We start from the raw sequence: 19,108 nt of genomic DNA, 5'->3' as shown, positions 1-19,108 counted from the left end.
TAATGAAAACTTCTATCAAAAAGTATTTTTAAATTTCAGAATCATGACCACAAAAATGAGAAGAGGAAATAAATAGCTACAATAAGTGCTTCAGAATACTGAGGATTTTCTAGTCTCTTACCCATAATCCCTCAGGACTTTTTCTCAATATACGTGCCAAGTTTTAACCTTTTAAACAAAGTTACTTCCCCTTAATTTTTAGAGAAAATTTAAACAGAACAGGAAGAAAAATGCTTAAGAAATTTGAAAAATGAAAGCACAGATTACTAAGCAGCAGTTCCGTCCAGCCTACAGTGTGGGTAAGGGTGTTAAGGACTTACTAAACCTTTAAGGAACAACTGAATAAAGAACTCTCAGTACAAGTTTCAGATGGAAAAAGCCATATTACATTTTGTTACAAATCCAAGAAGTTTTAAGTTTTATACATGCACACATATTCTAAAGACTCTATTGTGGGGTAAACAATCACCCCTGCCCCGCATGAGGAGAATTCAGGAGTGCACACGAACAGGTCAGGGCAACTCCCTTCTCATTCTTCTTTCCTTTCTTGCTTTTCCTCCGGAATGAGTCAAGTTGCTAGAATAGGAACAGCTTTATCAGCAAACAAAACCTCTTAAGAAGCTACTGCTTCAAACACTTCATGAATTCTTAAAGGAAAAGGTAAAAAATAAAAACCCACGCCCCCATAAACATTTTGACAAAACAAACAAGATCCCTATCTTTTGTTGGTGTCACATCGCGAGAGTGAAGGAAACTAATAAGCATGATTTAACTCAATTATACCACAAACAAATCAGAATTACACTTAAAATCAGTTTCTAGACTTAATTTTTAGAGTGTATGTTAATTAAAACATGTTCATGATCTATAACATTCAGCTTAAGAAAACTTTTAAAGTTATATTTTATTCAGTGGAAGAGTCAGTCATTCTCAACAAAAGAACACTAGTTCAGAGGAGGACACTAAACATCAGTGGCTTCTTGAAATCATCAATAAAACAAAATGAAAGAACTCCACAATCCCAGACACAATCCCTCTGCCATCCACACTGCCGAGGGCATTAGGCCAAGGCAAGGTCTCACTCGGTTCCTGTGGTTTCCAAACGGATTTCAAAAATAATACACAACTTAAGAGAAATGAAATATTTATAAGAAGCTCAAACCAACAAATATGTCATTAAAAAAACCCAGAACACTTAATAGACGAGCTGGAAAGGGATAAAAATCTAATCTGGGGCTTCCCTGGTGGCGCAGTGGTTGAGAGTCCGCCTGCCGATGCAGGGGACGCGGGTTCGTGCCCCAGTCCAGGAAGATCCCACATGCCGCGGAGCGGCTGGGCCCGTGAGCCATGGCCGCTGAGCCTGCACGTCCGGAGCCTGTGCTCCGCAACGGGAGAGGCCACAACAGTGAGAGGCCCGCGTACCGCAAAAAAAAAAAAAAAAAAAAAAAAAATCTAACCTGTAATTTTTTAAAAAAACTGTTTGAGGTGCTCAAAGGAATACGATAAATCTGTTTAATCCATAAACCCCAAAGCAAAAATAACTCAAGGCATTAGTTTTCACCATAACTTAGCTTTCCAATACCAAAGATTTTACTTAATCACACTGCCTTATTATTTAGGATTAAAATGGGCAATTCTAAAGTGAGTAGTGAAAATTCATCTTGGCTAATTAGCAAAGTCTTAGGAAACACTGCTACTTATTCAGTATAAGTGTCCTGCTTAGAAACATTACAAACAAAAACTAGATTTAGGCAAGGTGGAGCCAAACAATTTAGTAGCTGGGTGAACCTGGGCAAACCATGGAACCCCTCAAACATCAGTGTCCTCATCTACAAAGGAGGAGAATGATTCCCTACTTTGCAGGGCTATTGGGAGGATTAGCAATGATGTACCTGGAGCACCAAGCACAGTGCTAGGCACAAGACAGACGTGGTAAAGAAACGAGTCAGTGCTGTCACTGTCACCATCAACAGAAAGCAGTTCATCACTTGACGACATGTGCATGTAAGTGTCAAATCATGAGATGTGTCCCTAGCAAAATACACTGTAATGAATGAATGCAGCCAAGAGCTCTTGTAAGGTCTGACACTGGTTTAATCTGAGCAGTAATAAAGAAAAACGGTTGCTTTCAACATTTATCTTCTTCACTTTGAGAAACAATAGTAATGTTTTCAAATAACTCCTGCTTCTCCAAGTCATTCAACTTCCTAAACTATGTCGACCAAGTTATTAACATTAATAAAAGCAACTGTCCTTGGAAGCATGCAGAATATGAGCAGATAACGTGAATGCCAGCAGGAGCACCATGTGAGTCTGTCTGAAGCTGCAACTCCCAGTTCCCCACACAACCTTTAACAGTTAAGAAATGGCTATTAATTTTTAACCAGCTTGAGGGTATCCTTGGGGTATTTATCCAATTCCTCAGTTCTTTAGAGGCAACTTCAAATGTAAAAATATATACACTTTCCTCTCTGTAATTCTACTGTGAACATGGAAGTTCATGTATTGGGTTGGCCAAAAAGTTCCTTCGGTTTTTGAGTAAAAATAAAAGACACATTTTTCATTTTCACCAAGAACTTTATTGAGCAACGTATTCACTGTTCTGTTCCACTACCCTCTGCCATTTTTCAGGAAACTTCATAATCCCATCTTCCCAAAACGTTTTATCTTTTTGAGCAAAAAACTGTTCCAGGTGCCTTTTACAGTCTTCTAGGGAATTGAAAATTTTTTACATTAAGAGAATTTTGTGTGGTTTTTTTTTTTTTTTTTTTTTTCCGGTACGCGGGCCTCTCACTGTTGCGGCCTCTGCCGTTGCGGAGCACAGGCTCCAGACACGCAGGCTCAGTGGCCATGGCTCACGAGCCTAGCTCCTCCGCAGCATGTGGGATCTTCCCAGACCGGGGCACGAACCCATGTCCCCTGCGTTAGCAGGTGGACTCTCAACCACTGCGCCATCAGGGAAGCCCCCGTTAGGAGAATTTTGTAAAGACCAAAATAAATGCAAATCCGAAGGTGCAATGTCTGGTGAATATGACAGAGAAATCAGAACTTCCCACCCAAGCTTTTTTGTCTGGTCATCAGAGAAACACGCATTGCATTATCCTGATGGGAGATTATGCATTTTCTGTTGACTAATTCTGGATGCTTTTTGTGAAGTGCTGCTTTCAGCTGGTCTAATTGGGAGCAGTACTTGCCGGAATTACCCATTTGGTTTTCCGGAAGGAGTTCATAATAGAGGACTCCCTTCCAATCCCACCAAATATACAACCTTCTTTGGATGAAGACCGGCCTTTTGGTGCGGTTGGTGGTGGTGCATTTCACTTGCCCCACAATCTCTTCTGTTCCACATTATTGTACAGTATCCACTTTTCACCGCCAGTCAGTTTGTTTTAAAAATGCAACGTTTTCGGGCTTCCCTGGTGGCGCAGTGGTTGAGAGTCCGCCTGCCGATGCAGGGGACACGGGTTCGTGCCCCGATCCCGGAAGATCCCACATGCCGCGGAGCGGCTGGGCCCGCGAGCCATGGCCGCGGAGCCTGTGTGTCCGGAGCCTGTGCTCCGCAACGGGAGAGGCCACAGCAGTGAGAGGCCCGCGTACAGCAAAAAAAAAAAAATAAAATAAAAAAAAATAAAAAAATAAAAATAAAAATGCAACGTTTTCGTTATGTTTTATAGTAGGGAATCACATGCAGAAATACAATCAAGAAGGTTTTTTCACTTAACTTATGTGGAACCCAAACATCAAAGTGATTAACATAACCAAGCTGGTGCCAATGATTTTCAGCGCTTGATTTGGATATTTTCAGTATGTCGGCTATTTCTCACGCGGTATAACATTGATTCTTCTCAATTAATGTTTCGATTTGATCGCTATCAACTGCAACTTGTCTAGTGACCATGGAGCATTGTCCAGCGAGAAATCTCTAGCACAAAACTTCGCAAACCACTTTTGACACATCTGATCAGTCACAGCACCTTCTCCATATACTGCATGAATCTTTTTTTTTTTTTGCATTTAGGCTGCTTTTTTACCTTTCTTGAAATAATAAAGCATAATACGCCGAAAATGTTGCCGCTTTTCTTCCATCTTCAATATTAAAATGGCTACACAAAAATTCACCAATTTTGGGTTTCCCTGGTGGCACAGTGGTTGAGAGTCCGCCTGACGATGCAGGGGACGCGGGTTCGTGCCCCGGTCCGGGAAGATCCCACATGCCGTAGAGCGGCTGGGCCCGTGAGCCATGGCCGCTGAGCCTGCACGTCCGGAGCCTGTGCTCCGCAACGGCAGAGGCCACAACAGTGAGAGGCCCGCGTACCGGAAAAAAAAAAAAAAAAAAAAAAAAAAATTCACCAATTTTGATAAGATTCTTTTTAAATGCATGCTGATATGACAGCTGTCACAACGCAATCTAACAAAACTGTTTCAATTGAAGTTAAAGACAACTAAGCGCTTACTAGAGACATCTTACGGCAAAAACCCAACGAACTTTTTGGCCAACCCAATACTGTAACAGCTCTGTAAAAAGAAATGTAAAACTGCCTAAGAAAAGGAAATACACGATAAGTTTTAAAAACAATAATGAATTCACAATGTAGAAAAAGAACCCAGTATTCTTATCTAGGCAAAGCACAGCAAAATTTTTTTTTACTTTCAAATTACAATTGGATTTTTAAAAATCAACAGTTTTGAACTCCCTACATTCAAGGTCCTTTTACCTTTTAGAAAGCTTAATCATAATTAATCCTTTTTTTTCTGTATGAGGCAAGTCTCACCTTCCAGTTTCCATATGGACAGGAGAACCAGGCTAACAACCTTGGAGCACAGCATATTTCCTAACACACTCCATTATGGTATATATTAAGAATTTTGCAAATTCATCCACTAAAATACAGTTGAAACTCTGCAAAATACTTTGAAAAACTGTAGTTAATCCATAAATTTCCCTATGAACAAGGTTATGCACAGCACGAATCAAAGACACAAAAATATCAACCAACTTATTTACCTAAATTTAGAGCAATTCAGTAGCAGCAGAAGTAGAATTAGAAATTGAAAAACTTCCTAGATTCTTACTGTTGAAAAAACATTAAAGCTGCACTAAGCTTTTAAAAATAGAGCACAAAAACAGCAGGATCAACCAGGCAGGCAACCGTCAGAGACAGGTCACCCAATGTTCAGCAAAGGCATCACTCAGCTAGAGGCAGCGAGAGCTCCACTGGGGACCGACTAGGACACTGCTCACGTGGGCCCAAGGCGACAAGCTCACAAGCCATGTAACATCTAATGCTGGGGCCCTATCTCCACAGGATCGTGGCCACTTGCGACTGCCCCAAGCCCTGCTCCAACACTTGCCAACAAGACCTAGGGATGAGCGCCCTGTAAGTGGGCACAGGACCTGCCCACCAGGCACCCAGAAAGCTCAGGGCCCATCTGCAATCATCCTCAGGCACCACGGCTAGGCCTCTGTCATTCAGCCAGGCCTCCACGCTTCAGCTTTGGCCAAGGAACCTCGACAAGAGCTGTCGGCTACTGGGGAAGGTCAAGACATCAAACCCCACTGAAGCCCACCTGTTCGCTTTTATTAAACGTATATTCTCTAGTTTTAACTTTAAATGGAACCAGTGCTATCACTTCTGCTGTTGTCCACCACAGGCAGAAGTAGACAGAAAGCAGAGTATTCTGAAGAAGAAAAGGCATGGAAAACCTCGGCTCAAGCTCTGACTCTTGACACTCATTGGCAGACAGAGCTTGGACAAGTTATCCACCCTTGCTACGTGTCCATTTCCTCATCTGGAACTGGTACAAACCACGCAGAAGTAGAGACTAAATGGGAATACCCACGGGAGCGCTCAGTACCACTCAGCACTACTCAGGGCTCACTGCTCCGTCTGCCTGCAGCACCGCACAGCCCATGAGGCTCCACATCTCCATCAGAGCCTCTTGCTGCATCTCTGTTTCTACTTGTTGTCCAGCAATGTCCTGTGACCTCTCATGTCCCCGTGAGTTTCTTTCCCCAAGTCTTTCTTTCTTCCCCTCCTCAATGTTCTTCACAGGAGTCCTCCCCACTGTGCTCTGCTTTTCGACCACAAAGTAGCATCACCTCCTCTCCCAGAGGGCTCCTGCCAACCCCTTCCCTATTCTAGAGCCTGTACACACATCAACTACAACACCTAGTGAACCTGACCCACACTGAGCTGCAATAAAACAGACGATAAACTCCTCCCTGGATGTTTCACTCATCTCTCTAATCTCCCCTACCAATCCTCCACTAAGTGCAGTGCTGGTGGAGAGGGGCCAGTATGTCCATTTGCACAACTGAGTTTCATACAGAAAGACTCATGTGGGTTTCTAGGTGGCTCTCCCTATACACCACCCCAGCAATGAATAACCAACACTGCTAAAAGAACACCCAATCCGGTCCTTCTTCCTGGAGCTCTCAGCCCCGAGAACTTGACAGGGCCCACCCCTGCGCCAGTCAAGTCACAGCCTCTGAAAGGCTATCCCTGGCTACACGTCCACGGTCACACCGTACGTAACCACCTGCAACACACACACACATTATTAACATTATAAGATTTGTCTTGTTCATCTGTTGGTTGGCTGTCCCCTCATTCTCCAGAATGTAAATTCCATGAAAGCAGGAGCCTGGGTTATGTTAGTTCTCTGCTGTAGCTTCAGCACCTAACAAAGTGTCTGACACAGAATATACTTGTTAAATAACAAGGCTGGGGGATGGGGGGGATATCTCCAGGTTTTTTATGTGAACAATTTTAGTTATGGAAACATGAAATATTTCCTTTTTAAACTGGTTATAATTTAACTGCTCTGTGGTGACTAAAAGTCACTTAGATAAATACTAAACACTAGTTGATCTCAGGGACTATTTACAGCTTTTAGAAAAGATTATGTGAACCTGCTAAGTGCTCTCACAGCACTGTGCTCTTCATAGTTCGTTCCTGTTTCTGTTACCAACTTGGTTTTCTTAACTGTCTGGCTATTAGCTATAAAACTACTTGCTGCTACAAATAACTCTTCTAATTTCCTCCTTCTAACTTGCTATCAACAGGAAAGTCAACAGGTTAGAAGTAGGCCTAAAGTAAGAGAGAAGCAGCCTACAGTGAGGCCCTGCCATGGGAAGGGAGAGGGAGGACCCACTGCTTCCTTAGAGCTAATACAAGCGCTCCATAAATACTGACTGATTAAATGACTCACAAGCTCAGTAGTTCCTCTGCAAGAATCACGTAAGTAACTAACCGTCAGCCACATTCTGTCAGTGGCACTCACAGGTACCACGGACCCACATGCTGCACAGAGATGTTCCTTGTTATTATCTCTCCTGCTCTTGACAGCAACCCAGTGAGGCTGGGTATAGCACAAGGACCATTCCATGTTATGACACCTACTTTTAAAGCTATGGAAACTGCACCCCCATTAAAAGTGACGTGATTTGCCCAGCCATACACCTGGTAAAAGCCCAAGAGTCCCATGTTTTTCATTCCTTCCGCTAAGCCCATGTGCATCAAGACACTGCTGCTTCTTTCGAGTAAAAAGAACTCTGGGTAAGGTTCTTATGTAGCCAGAAGAGAGCAGGGCAACAGCATTCTATTATAGTCCATATTTTAAAAGAACATTTGCCAACAGTCATTTACTGCTCACAAGCAAATTCAATCCCTCATTTCTCAGTAGCAGACAAGGAACAGAAATCAAGACGATAAACACTTCCAAATTTGGCCTTTCTATGTTCAGATCACAATCTTCCCATGGATTAAATGCGAATATTTCAGTGAGATATTGAAAACCCAACACTGAAAACCCTCCCTTCCTTTCTACCTGAAAAGTTTAATCTGTCCCACCCAAGGAACTTCTCATGCTCAATCTCATTACAGGGGCTGCTCAGACATGTAAGAAGTTAGGCTGAATTACAAAGGTGAGAATCCAGAATTCTAGTTCAAAATGCCTAACATACGAACACCTTTGGCCACTGGCAAAACCGCATGCTCCCTGGTCAGAGACAATATGAACTGTGTTCTCACAGCACCGTGTTCTCTTCATTGCATGAGTCTTTGTTTGCCAATCAACAAATTATTTATTGAGGGCCTGTTCCATGCCAACCATCTAGGCCCTGATCAGTAACTTACTGATTTAATGTCTGTCTCCCCCACTAGACTACAGGCGCCAGGAGAAAAGTTACTGCTGCTTTTTTGCTCACCATTGTCCTGTACGACCTAGCAGAGCACCTGGCACATGGCAGGGGCTTAACAAACATTAGTTCAATGAATGACTGAGAGACAGACAGAGGCAGAGAGATAGAGACACAGAGGGAGAGAGAAGAGGAGGGGTCACACTTTGTATGCAAAGGAATCAGGGCTTTCCACTGCCCAGAACACGCCGCGTGATCCACCAGTGGTCTGATGAATTCTGAAAGGCACCACATGCAATGCACAGCTGTAGGCACGGCAGCTGTCATGCAAAGGATCAGAGGCCCAGAACTATGAAGAATTCAGCCCTTTGTTTCTCTCTGCCTGCCTCCTAACCAAAATGAAGTTAGGTCCACTGTCAATCTACCTGTCAGCTGCACGTCTTCAACATCTGGCTTTCAGAAACACTAAATTAATATTGCTACTGAATGAAATTTATGTTGATTTATTCTCTGACATCACTGCCTGAAAAGATATTTAAATGTCTGAGGTCACACATAAGACCTAAATAGAACCAAGTTAGCATAAAAAGTTCTCTATTTCAGGTCTTTGTAAGCTATAAATTAGCTTTCACAGAGTATTTAACTTAAAAACAAAAAAGGTCTGACTATTTAAACTTTAGATCATAAAGAGCAAACACAGCTCCTTACCAGTAAGCTATTCAAAACAGATTGTTAAGTTCTGAGAGGGAGCCTCACATAAGTACTTTAACTAAAACTTAAGATTCAGTCGGTTATACACAGCTCGGAGTAGTTATAAATAACAGGATAATAAGAAATATAAACTACTTAACTCAATGCAAAACCCCAGCAATATGGGCAGGTATAAAAACGAAGATGTGTAAGTTCATGTACCACTAATAAAACTTATTTTCAGTTTTTTCCTCCACATTCAAATAAAAAAAAATTAAGGAATAAATAAAAATCTATGAAATGTTCTAAACATGCACACCAAAGTACGCTTAACAGAGAAAAGCATTAGGATGAAGTTGCTATTAACCTATTAACCTATGACTATATTTAAATACATGAGATAGTTATGCTTAGTAACAGAGTAAAGATCCGCTGCCCTCCAAACTCCAGCCCCTGCAAATCACAGCTTACCTAGAAAGGCTGGTGACATTATACACAAAGTGAACACTAAATAAAGGAACAATTTAAATTATGTGAAGAGTTTGCAAACAATTATGCGTTAAGCCTAACAGCAACAAAAATCTCAAACCTCAAAACAGTAAACAACAACAAAAGCAAACAAACAAAAAACACCTGGCAATTTTCTAGACCCTGATCATCTGATTCATGATCAAAGCATTTAATGACCTAAAACTGACGAAATCGAGTTAGATAAACAGCGAACATGTATTCAGTAAAAGGCCTAACAAACTCCCTTGGATGGGTTATTGATTATACCGTAAAATAGTACAAAGAATATGTAATGGAAAAATCAGAATAGACTTTTTTAACTTCTTGCCTACATTTTTAAATGTTACTTTTACATTTTTCCAAAATCAAGTTTACATTATGATTTTATTTACAGTATGACTTCCACAATTCACTTTTCAGTGTTCTAAGTAAAGGCTGGACTCAAGTTCAGATGGCTACAAACATTTATTTAAGACTTAAGGCGGGCAAAAAAAAGAAAAAAGCAGATTTATATTAGTAAGAAACTACCATACCCCTCGCCTTGGCATATAGTCAAACAGGGCTCTACGAAAGATTCACTAATTAATATTAAAATTCTTCATTAAAAGAAAACAAAACAAAACAAAACAAACAAACAACGTGGAGAACGCCAGCTGGAAATATGATATATCCAACCAAACTATTTTCCTCCCAGAAATTATCCCCTGCCTTCTGTAAGTGTGACTACACTTTACCTTTTGTTTGAAAACATTATAAAACAAAATAAAACTGTTGGAGTTGAGTCAAAAGTAACAGCACACCGTTCAACTTCCATTTTGTTAATGGCCTAATTTTAAAAAGATCTGCGCTGAAACCTTCGCCAGCCGCGAGTGTTGCAATCGTGTGCAGCGCAGTCTTGCGTGGCGTGGAGTGGCCCAGGGCCCGGCCCGGGGAGGAGTGGGGCGGCCGGATGGCAGGGCCCGACCTGGGCGGAGCGGCAGTGTACGGCCCGGCCGGCTCTCCCTGCCCCGGGAGGCCAGTGCATCGGCCGCAGCGCGTCCGGCCCTCCCGCACAGTCCGGGCGGATGGACACGAAGCCGCCGAATCTGCGGACCTGGAAATGTCACTCTCGGAACACATTTTATGACGCATTGCTGGCGAACAGCACAAAAAGCTAAGAATATACCGGGCGTGTAGTGTACGGCTCTGGAGAGACCGACCGCCGCTCCCACCCGCAAGTCCAGAGACCTGCGCTGTGGGCAAGGGAAGTGACAACTGGCCTCGGGCCCCCCGCGGTGCGCGTCCGCTCACTTTTCCGCGCCCGGCTCCTCCACCCCAAGTTAGAAAAGAGCTCGAGCGCGGCGTCCGGCGCCGTGATTCAGCAACGCCGGGGGGGAGGGGGGGAACTGCACGCGGGGGGGGGGGTGCGCGGGGGAGGGTTGGCACCGGGTCCGGAAAAGGTCACTGAGAGCTGCGGGTGCTGCCCGAGCCCGGATTCGGCCCGGGCCGGGCAGCCGCGGGGAGCAGGGGCGGCGGCGGGCTCCTACCTTTCCTGCTTTTCGGGGAGCTCCTCTTGCTCCGGGCGCTGGCTCGCTCTTCCTCAATCGCAGCTGCTATCTCGGGGTTGTCTTCCCCATTGTACCAGACCAGGAGCTCCTCGCCCGGCGCGATTGGCTGCGGGGAGAGAAGAGACAGGCGCCGGGCCAATCAGAGCGACGGTTGTTGGCGGGGCGGGGCGGGGCAGGCGGGCGGCGCTCCCAGCCGGACCGCCCGAGGCCAGCCCGGCAGGAAGAGCTCCTCCGCCTTGGCGGCCGCGGGCCGGGCGACGCGGGAAGGGACCCTCTGCTGGAGGGAGGACCTCACTTCCCGGCCGCCTCCTCCCCGGAGTGCGTCCGGTGGATGTCGGGATCTGATAGGATCGCTTTAAACTTAAAACTGCCATATGTTCCGGAATCTTACTGTTGGAAGCCTCACAACTATCCACGCAGAAGGAAAAATAAGCCACGGAACCTCAATGTCCACGAAACCTAAGCTGATGAGAAAATTAAAGCGTAATTTAAAACACCCTGGCAGTTTGGAAGACGTGATGAAAGCTAATTATCAGCGCAGGTTTCAGAGTCCAAGAGCAAGTTAAGCATGATAAGACCTACATGCCAGTGCACATTTATAATGCACCGCTAATTATATCACGGAAATGCTAAAAGAAGGGGCGGTGCTGAGGACGCGAGCGTCCTGGCAGTGTATTGTCTCTGCTCTGCTGCCAACCTGCTCCGGTCCTTGGAGAATTCACTGCCTTGCCCTCTGTACTACACCTCGAGTCTACAAGACAACTTTTAAATTTAGAAAGAAATGCCTAAAAATACCTCACGTGTCATGCTCCTAAAACATAAATTCTTAACAGTCATGTACCCCACCACCATGCTGATTATACCTAGAGGACAAGATCGTGAAGAAAAAATATACTGAGTGGAAAGATTACACTCCTAAGTAACATTGAAGGAAATGGCTTATTGGTTTCTCTCACAATGACTCATCTGTTCAAAAAGTTCCAAGAGTATGAACACAAGTAAAATTCCACCTAAAACCCAGTGAATAAAATAAAAATCCATGAGTCCATACTGATATGAATGAATGAAGAAATGAATGAATGAATGGACAAGTAAATAAATAAGAAGGAGAGCCCTTCCTATAGTAGATCCCAACTAATTAATGAAAAAGAGATAATGGAATTAGAAAATCACAACTGGACAATCATCACAGATTAATAATTGATTTAGGCAAGAATCACCAATGGATGCTAAAACTAGTACATTAAAGTTTGAGGAATAACAAAATATTTGCATGGTCTCAAAATATCTCCCCATAAAACATTTATTAATGACAAAGAGAAAAACAGTACCTTTATAATAAGACCAGTCAACATCATATGCCTCCTGATATGATGCACAGAAAATACAGCATCACTTCTGGAGATGAAGTGAAGCATCACTTCTGCTGAAAATGCATAAATGTAATTCAGTCATGATGAAACTTAAGAGAAGGCCAAACTGTGGGACATTCTACAAAAATTACTGATCAGTTCTCTCAAAACTGAAATGTTATAAAAGACAAAGACTGAGGTGCTATACAAACTAAGGAGACCGATGAGACATCACAACTGAATGCAATGGAGTTTTCTTTGCCTAAAAGGACATGATTGGAACTGACAAAATTTGAATAAAGTGTATAGATTAGCGTATAAAACACTGTGCCAGTGTGAGCTTCTTGATTTTGATCGCTGCACTATAGTTATGGAAAAGGATACCCTTGTTTTAGGGGCAGGAGGAATTCCATCTAAGATGTCCATTTAGAAACAACCTAGTTCTTCACTTCAACATACCTTCTAGTCTAGATAAAGTCTTTGAAAGTAAATATTATTTTGTTTCATTCTCTGCAGAACTCAATGTTTATATAGTCCAAATTTTTAAATATTCTAAATTCTTTAAGATAAAAGAACAAGCCACTGTTTCCTTTGTTCCTCTAAGGATGGCTAAAACCTGCCATTTTTTAATCTTTAAACCAATGTATTATTTCCCTTCTTGAGTCAGTTACACCTAAAACAAAAAAAAACTTAATCTAATGTATAAAATCTTAATGAGTTAAAATAGCCATTACAGATGCCTTTTGGCACTCTTATGAGCTAACCTGTTTTTGTTGAAGGAATGAGCTTCTTTATTTAAGTAAATTATTTCTAGCTCCAAATGTATATATAGTATGCTTCTTCTCTATGTTTTTGTTACAAGTCACATATTTATGAAATGGTGGTATCATATAATACTTGAAATGATTAGGGTTTGCAGAGATATGTAAGGTCTTAAATAAAACAAAAGTAAAAAAGAACATGCAAAGGAGTGAGGGAAAGTAGATTCCCCATTTCTTCCGAAACCAAACAGCATAACCAGCACACTGGCTAGAAGAACCTACTGGACACCTTCGAGATTCCTCCCCGACTCAGCCTAAGCGTCTACGTTCATTCCACTCCAACCTTGTGCAGAGGACTAACTGTACTAGCAACAGGGTGAAGTTAAATATCAGCACAAACTCTCTACTTAGGAGGGTACAATTTTGTTGTTGCAAAAACCACAAAACACCCCAGTACCTGTTTTTACCTCAAATCTAATATACAATTTCTAACTGGTTGTTAATGAACTAAATAGCTATAGCTAGATTAGGAGCAACCTGATTTGTTAGCTACTGAACAACCTTCAAAATTGTTAGCAACTGAGATGATCATTACATTATTGAGCTATGTACTTCCCAGCTTTCTATTAAAACAGTTACACAAATAACAGGGCTTTATGAAGAGGAAAATAATACATCTTTTAAAATCAACGACTGCTTCTGTACTGTAGTTTTTTCTTCTGCACTGCTTAGCGCATTTAAGATTTTGTAAGTCAAATTTCAGAACAAAAGAAAATGTATGTCCTTAAACACAGGAAATATAAACCCACATTAAAAGAAATAAAGTCAAAAGTCCAAACAACCTTTTTTTAAATATATTTTGATATTTAACAAAAAACAACAACAGGAAGACTTTAAACTCTTCCTTTGGGTTCTGACAGGCTTGTAGAATGAAGCACTCTCTCTTCTCTAAGTATCAGTAAATATAAACTTGAAATTTTACCAGACCAATTAGGTACAGGCAAGGGTTGCCATAAATATTCCTGACACTAGGTCAAATTAAGAGAAATACTCCAGAATTATGAGAACACACAAAGCATTCCACGCTTACCCACCTACCATCTATCCCCCAGCATGATCTTTTAAAAGTCACGGGTCAGACAGCTTCAATTCTCAAATGGGTGAACTGAGGACTAAAACTCATACGTTTCCCTACAGGCCAGTAGGCCCCCTGATCTAGCCCCTGCCCACCTCACCAGCCTCATTCACCACCTCTCCTTGCTCTAGCCAAACCAGCCTTTGTTCTATTCCTTTAAAAACAAACAAACAAACAACCCCCCCCCCCAAAATCTAGCTTATTCCCACTTCAATACCTTTGCTTCTACCAGCGCCCCTCTTCCTGAACTGCTCTTCCAGCAGAGATCTTCGAGTGGCTGGCTCCTTCCCATGCCAGTGGGGGAAGGGAAGAGGTGTCCCCATGTCTTGTCTTCCCTGACCTACCACAGCTAAAGCAGCCCTCCCCCTACCTGGACAATCTAACACATTTTATTGTCTTCAGTGCACTTATCACTATCTGAAATTATTTTGTTTACTTATTCACTTGTTTATTATCTGCCACCTCCCCCATAAACTGGAAGCTCCATGAGACCAGAGACCTTGTCTGTTCTGTTCACTACTATAGGAGAATACCTGGTACATAGCAGACACTCAGTATTTGCTTAACTAGTAAATAGATGAATGAATGGAGAGCAAGCTAACAATTAACCTTCAGGAATTTAAAACAGTTTTTAATCATATTACAAACAAAACCATGTGATTACCTAGATTATAGGTGAGAAGGTGATACAGAACATCACATGTAATTTATTTACAAAACCTAACCCACAGAAAGCTTAATCTAGAAGAATATAATCACAAGTAAGGAATCTGAAAGGCCATACATACTTGAGCAAACATCAAAGGTCAGTATTGGGGGAGGTCTGCAAAGATCAGAGCTATGTTACTTCCAACAAAGAAAGGTAAAAATAATAGTAGTAGTACTTTGAGTACTTAGGTTAGACTAGAAACTCTTCACAGAATCTTACACATATTGGTTTGTTTAATTTTCGCAACTGTATTATTAATTTTTACTATTACTTCCATTTTTACAGATGAGAAAACTAAGACAGAGGGTGTAACTTCTCATGGTCACACATCTCGAAGCCAAAATTTGCTCACAAGGCAGTCTGCTCCAGAGTCCCCAGCCCTAACCATGACACTACGCTGCCTTGCCAAAAATAACAGCTATCATTTATGTAGCACTTACTAGGTGCTAGAAATCTACCCACAATCACCCATGATAACCATATGAGGTCAACCCTATAATTATCTGGATCTTACAAATAAGGAAACTGAGGCACAGGAAAGTGACTTGCCTAAAGTTACGCAGCTAGTAAAATCACAATGACTTGCCTTGGGTCACACAGCAAGCCAGGATTTAATCCAGGAGTCTGGCTCCAGAGTTCACTCCCAAACACTATTTCTCTCTTGCTTCTCAACGGTTCTCGGCTTTGCTATCAGAGATGAACACATCTTAACTTGAGGTCTGATGAAAGAACTGCCAAGTGCCCCAGTATCTCCCTGGGCTTCCTCTGCCCTGGAACCTCATTACTACTCCCTCAGGTGTCTCATATGCCCCCCCTCGCTGGTACTTCATCTCCACCAGAATTCTGCCTCACTGATTCAACCAGATGTAACTCTCACTTTAAATCAATTTGAGAACACAATGAGTTCTTGAATCAAATTTTGAATCCAATTTCAAACTCCAGTGTAACAAAATTGTACAGTAATGCCTGCCAGAAAAGCATGCTATTACAATCCAGCAGAAAGAAGGTTATAGAGGTTTTAAATGAGGAAGTACCACAAAAGAAAATATTTTCTACAGGAATTGAAAGCAAGGACGTGGGTTTATATGAGGTAAAGGGCAATCCAACTGCCTAAAGATGACAGGGAAAAATACAAAGGAAAGTTAAACAGCTATAAGCTAAGTTAACTTCCAAAAGTCCTAGTGCCACACACAGGCAAAACTCAGCATGCTACAAAGCTGACCATCATCTTAAATGTTTGCTCATCAAGAGTTTTCACCTACATGGAGATAATTTTTTTCATGGACTGTCCCCCAGTCTATGACATTTTTAATGGAAGTAAGTGAATAAGGAAAAATCTGCCTTACAGCAACTTTAGCAAACATACCTATTCCAAAAAGCAAAAAGCAACACTCATCTATCTTTAGAGCCTCAAGACTCTGCCTTAGAGAACATTTCCCTGCAGGATGAGTGCAGATTTGCCTTCCAGGAGAACATAAAAATGAGGGAGACAGATGTGGGCTTGCTTGTTGCAGATATAACAATGCTTCCTAATTCTAACTTCCCTGAATGTACTCAGTGACCTCTGACCTCACCACAAACTCTAAAAAATGATTTTCCTCTTCTTTACATTACTTGTTGATTTTCCTCAACAATTAATGTCTCCAAATAAAAATTTGGCAGAAGTAAGAAACATGTTCTGTGTAATTTCCATTCTGAATAAAATTTAGGGAAAAGAAAAGCTAATCCAAAGCTACACTATACTGAAGACTAAGAATGTGTTTTCAGTTAACACAGAACCGCCAGAGCTATCGAGAGTTTCTTACAGTTAGATAAATTGGCCAGTCAGTTCCCAATGCATCTGTATCTTAAGAGGAGGGAAGTAGCTGCCACATGCTTAACTCATCAGTATCTATAAAGACGCCGTATGTAATTACTTAACACGATCTTCCTGCTTTAGTGCCCTTCCTCACACGAAGCAGTGGCAACTGTATATTTAAAACACAGACCTTTCACTGTGTCGAAGAACCACTTTCAAATAGAACCCTTTCAAGGTCTGCAAAGTCACTCCCCATGGTCACGACTGAGGACAGCGTTTGCAGAAACGCATGCAGAGTAACGCATACGGAGTACCGGCAGGCTAATTCTAACACTCTTACCTTTAAAGTTTTATAGTAAATGGCCCTGTTGATTTCCAGTGGAAATAAATTTTGCTCTTCTCCTGAGCAAGCCCAATTCACATAGCGCAGCCAGTTCCCCTTCTCTGGATCGGTGGCATCAATGCACATCCACCCCAAATTTGGGTAATAGACCTTGGGAGGGGGAAAAACACATTTTGTTAAAATAAAATATCGTTTAAAGGTTTCCATTTTCAACTTCTAAGACAGTTCGCTCATTATACGCAAATACTCTATAAAGCGTTTCACGGAAACAAAATAAATAAGCAACAGAAAAAAGGAAAATAAAGATGAAAACTGAGATCCAAAATTGTATAATCCTCACTAGCTATTTTTCTATTTGGGTGTAATTTTTTTCTCCTAAACTTCAAGTGCTATAAGGAAATGTGCTCGATGATCTCCAAATGCTTCGCAAACACGTACACAAAGACGAGTGACAGCGCTGCTCCCTCCAGGGTAACAGAGGAAGAGGGAGCCCGCAGCGGTGCTCCACAGCACCCGCATGCCCTGAGCTTTCTGGGCTGTTCTGCAAGTCGAGTGTGGAGGCCCAGTCCTGCTGGGGTTCACAGCTCAGCGGGTGCCTTTATTGCAGGGCTGACAGAAACTTCAGTAAGTGAACATGCAGTGTGAACCTCCACGTGGGTGACAGGGTATGATGCTTTTGCAAACTCCGCTGACCTTAAAACCTTCTCTATCCAGAGCAGGAAATACCGGTGTCCTTCCGAAACAAGACCAAAAAGCCGACCCCTCTTTGAGGAGTCAGATCAACTCTACTCTTGCAAGAAGCTTCCCCTGATCCTCCTCTCTCAGTCAATTCCTCCTCCCAGATGCTTCCAGCATTCATTCCTTCATCTTAAAGACAATCTACTGAGCAGCTATTTCTAACTTTCTTTGTATATACATACATAGATTTATCTAGGTTTTACTTCCCCAAAATTAGACTGTAAAACACTTGATTAGGCACTGAAATAGAACTGCAGAATCAACTGGTGACAGTCCTGTCAAAAACATAGCAAAAGGAATGAGTCTTTTACTTTCGCTTTTGGAAGAAAGGAGAGCATCTTGATGCTTCTGTTTCTTCCCTACACATACACAGCCAAGACTCCCACCACTCATTTCTTCTTTTCTCTCCTACCCACATTAAACACTGTTGTTTGCTGCAGCTTTCCTGCAGGAACAAAGCCCCCACTCTCGGCTCCTCTGGGCATGCCTGTGTCTCCCAGCCTGTGACTGCCAGGGCAGTGCTCACCTTCCTAGCCACGAACCACACTTTCTTCCTGCTGCGAGTTAGATATCTGACATAATGCTACATGCTTTCTGTATTATCTCATTTAACCTTATGCATCAGGTTCATTATTATCCCTTTTTTGTAACGTGGAAATTAAGGATCAAAGATTAAATGCCTTTCCCAAAGTCACTCACTTAATCAGTAGTAAAGATGGGCTTAATCCCAGCTCTGCTTGACCTCTACTTAACAGTGCCTTCCTTGACCACCCTAGCTAAAGCTGCGAATCCTTCGCTGCCCATCAGCACCTCCAGTCATCTCCCCGATTTATTTTTCTTCATGGTACTTGTGCTCTTTTAAAGTGTGGTATCATCTACTTACTTACTTATTTCGTGACTATCTCCCCACACCAGAGTACTGGCTCCGTGAGAAGACATTTCAGTCTTTTCATTCACTGCAGTAACTCCAAAACCCTGACCAGCGCCTGGCAGAGAGTAGGCTCTCAATAAATAACTATGAAATTAATGAAATGATATACGAACGTATAACTGTCATCCTTTAATGAGCACCTACTATGAGACAGGTGCCATGCTAGAAAGTGCTTTGCGGTTACTCTATTTAGTCACTACGAAGTGTCAATATTTTCACTATCCCGTTAAGTACCCACAGTGAGTTTATTCAAAAACTGGTTGTTTACTAAAATACCTATCTGCACCATTCTAAAAAGAGGTTATTCATGTCACACTTGACTCCTTTTCAAACTCACTGTCACACTCACCCTCAGCTTGTACACATGCAAGCACGCGCAGACACGCTCCTCTCCCTTTAAAACAAAGCGAAAAGTGCAGCCCCACATGGTATGTTAGGAAGAGACAGAATCACA

General features: G+C 42.2%; 1 protein-coding gene across 4 annotated transcripts in view; it reads right to left on the bottom strand.

The window, feature by feature from the left end:
* Positions 1-19,108, bottom strand: part of PRDM2 (PR/SET domain 2) — a 120,644-nt gene that overhangs the window by 59,717 nt on the left and 41,819 nt on the right. For all 4 annotated transcript variants that reach the window (XM_082616355.1, XM_082616354.1, XM_082616357.1 and 1 more), the window contains 2 exons: positions 16,983-17,135; positions 10,867-10,993 (listed from right to left, as the gene is read on the bottom strand). In XM_082616355.1, coding sequence (XP_082472481.1) covers positions 10,867-10,993; positions 16,983-17,135 — 280 coding nt within the window. The remainder of the gene's footprint in view (positions 1-10,866; positions 10,994-16,982; positions 17,136-19,108) is intronic.

This window comes from Mesoplodon mirus (assembly GCF_964341445.2).
Source record: "Mesoplodon mirus genome assembly, chromosome: 3".
Classification (NCBI taxonomy): domain Eukaryota; kingdom Metazoa; phylum Chordata; class Mammalia; order Artiodactyla; family Ziphiidae; genus Mesoplodon; species Mesoplodon mirus.
Note: the sequence above shows the minus strand (reverse complement) of the source record. Positions and strands in the feature narration are given on the sequence as shown.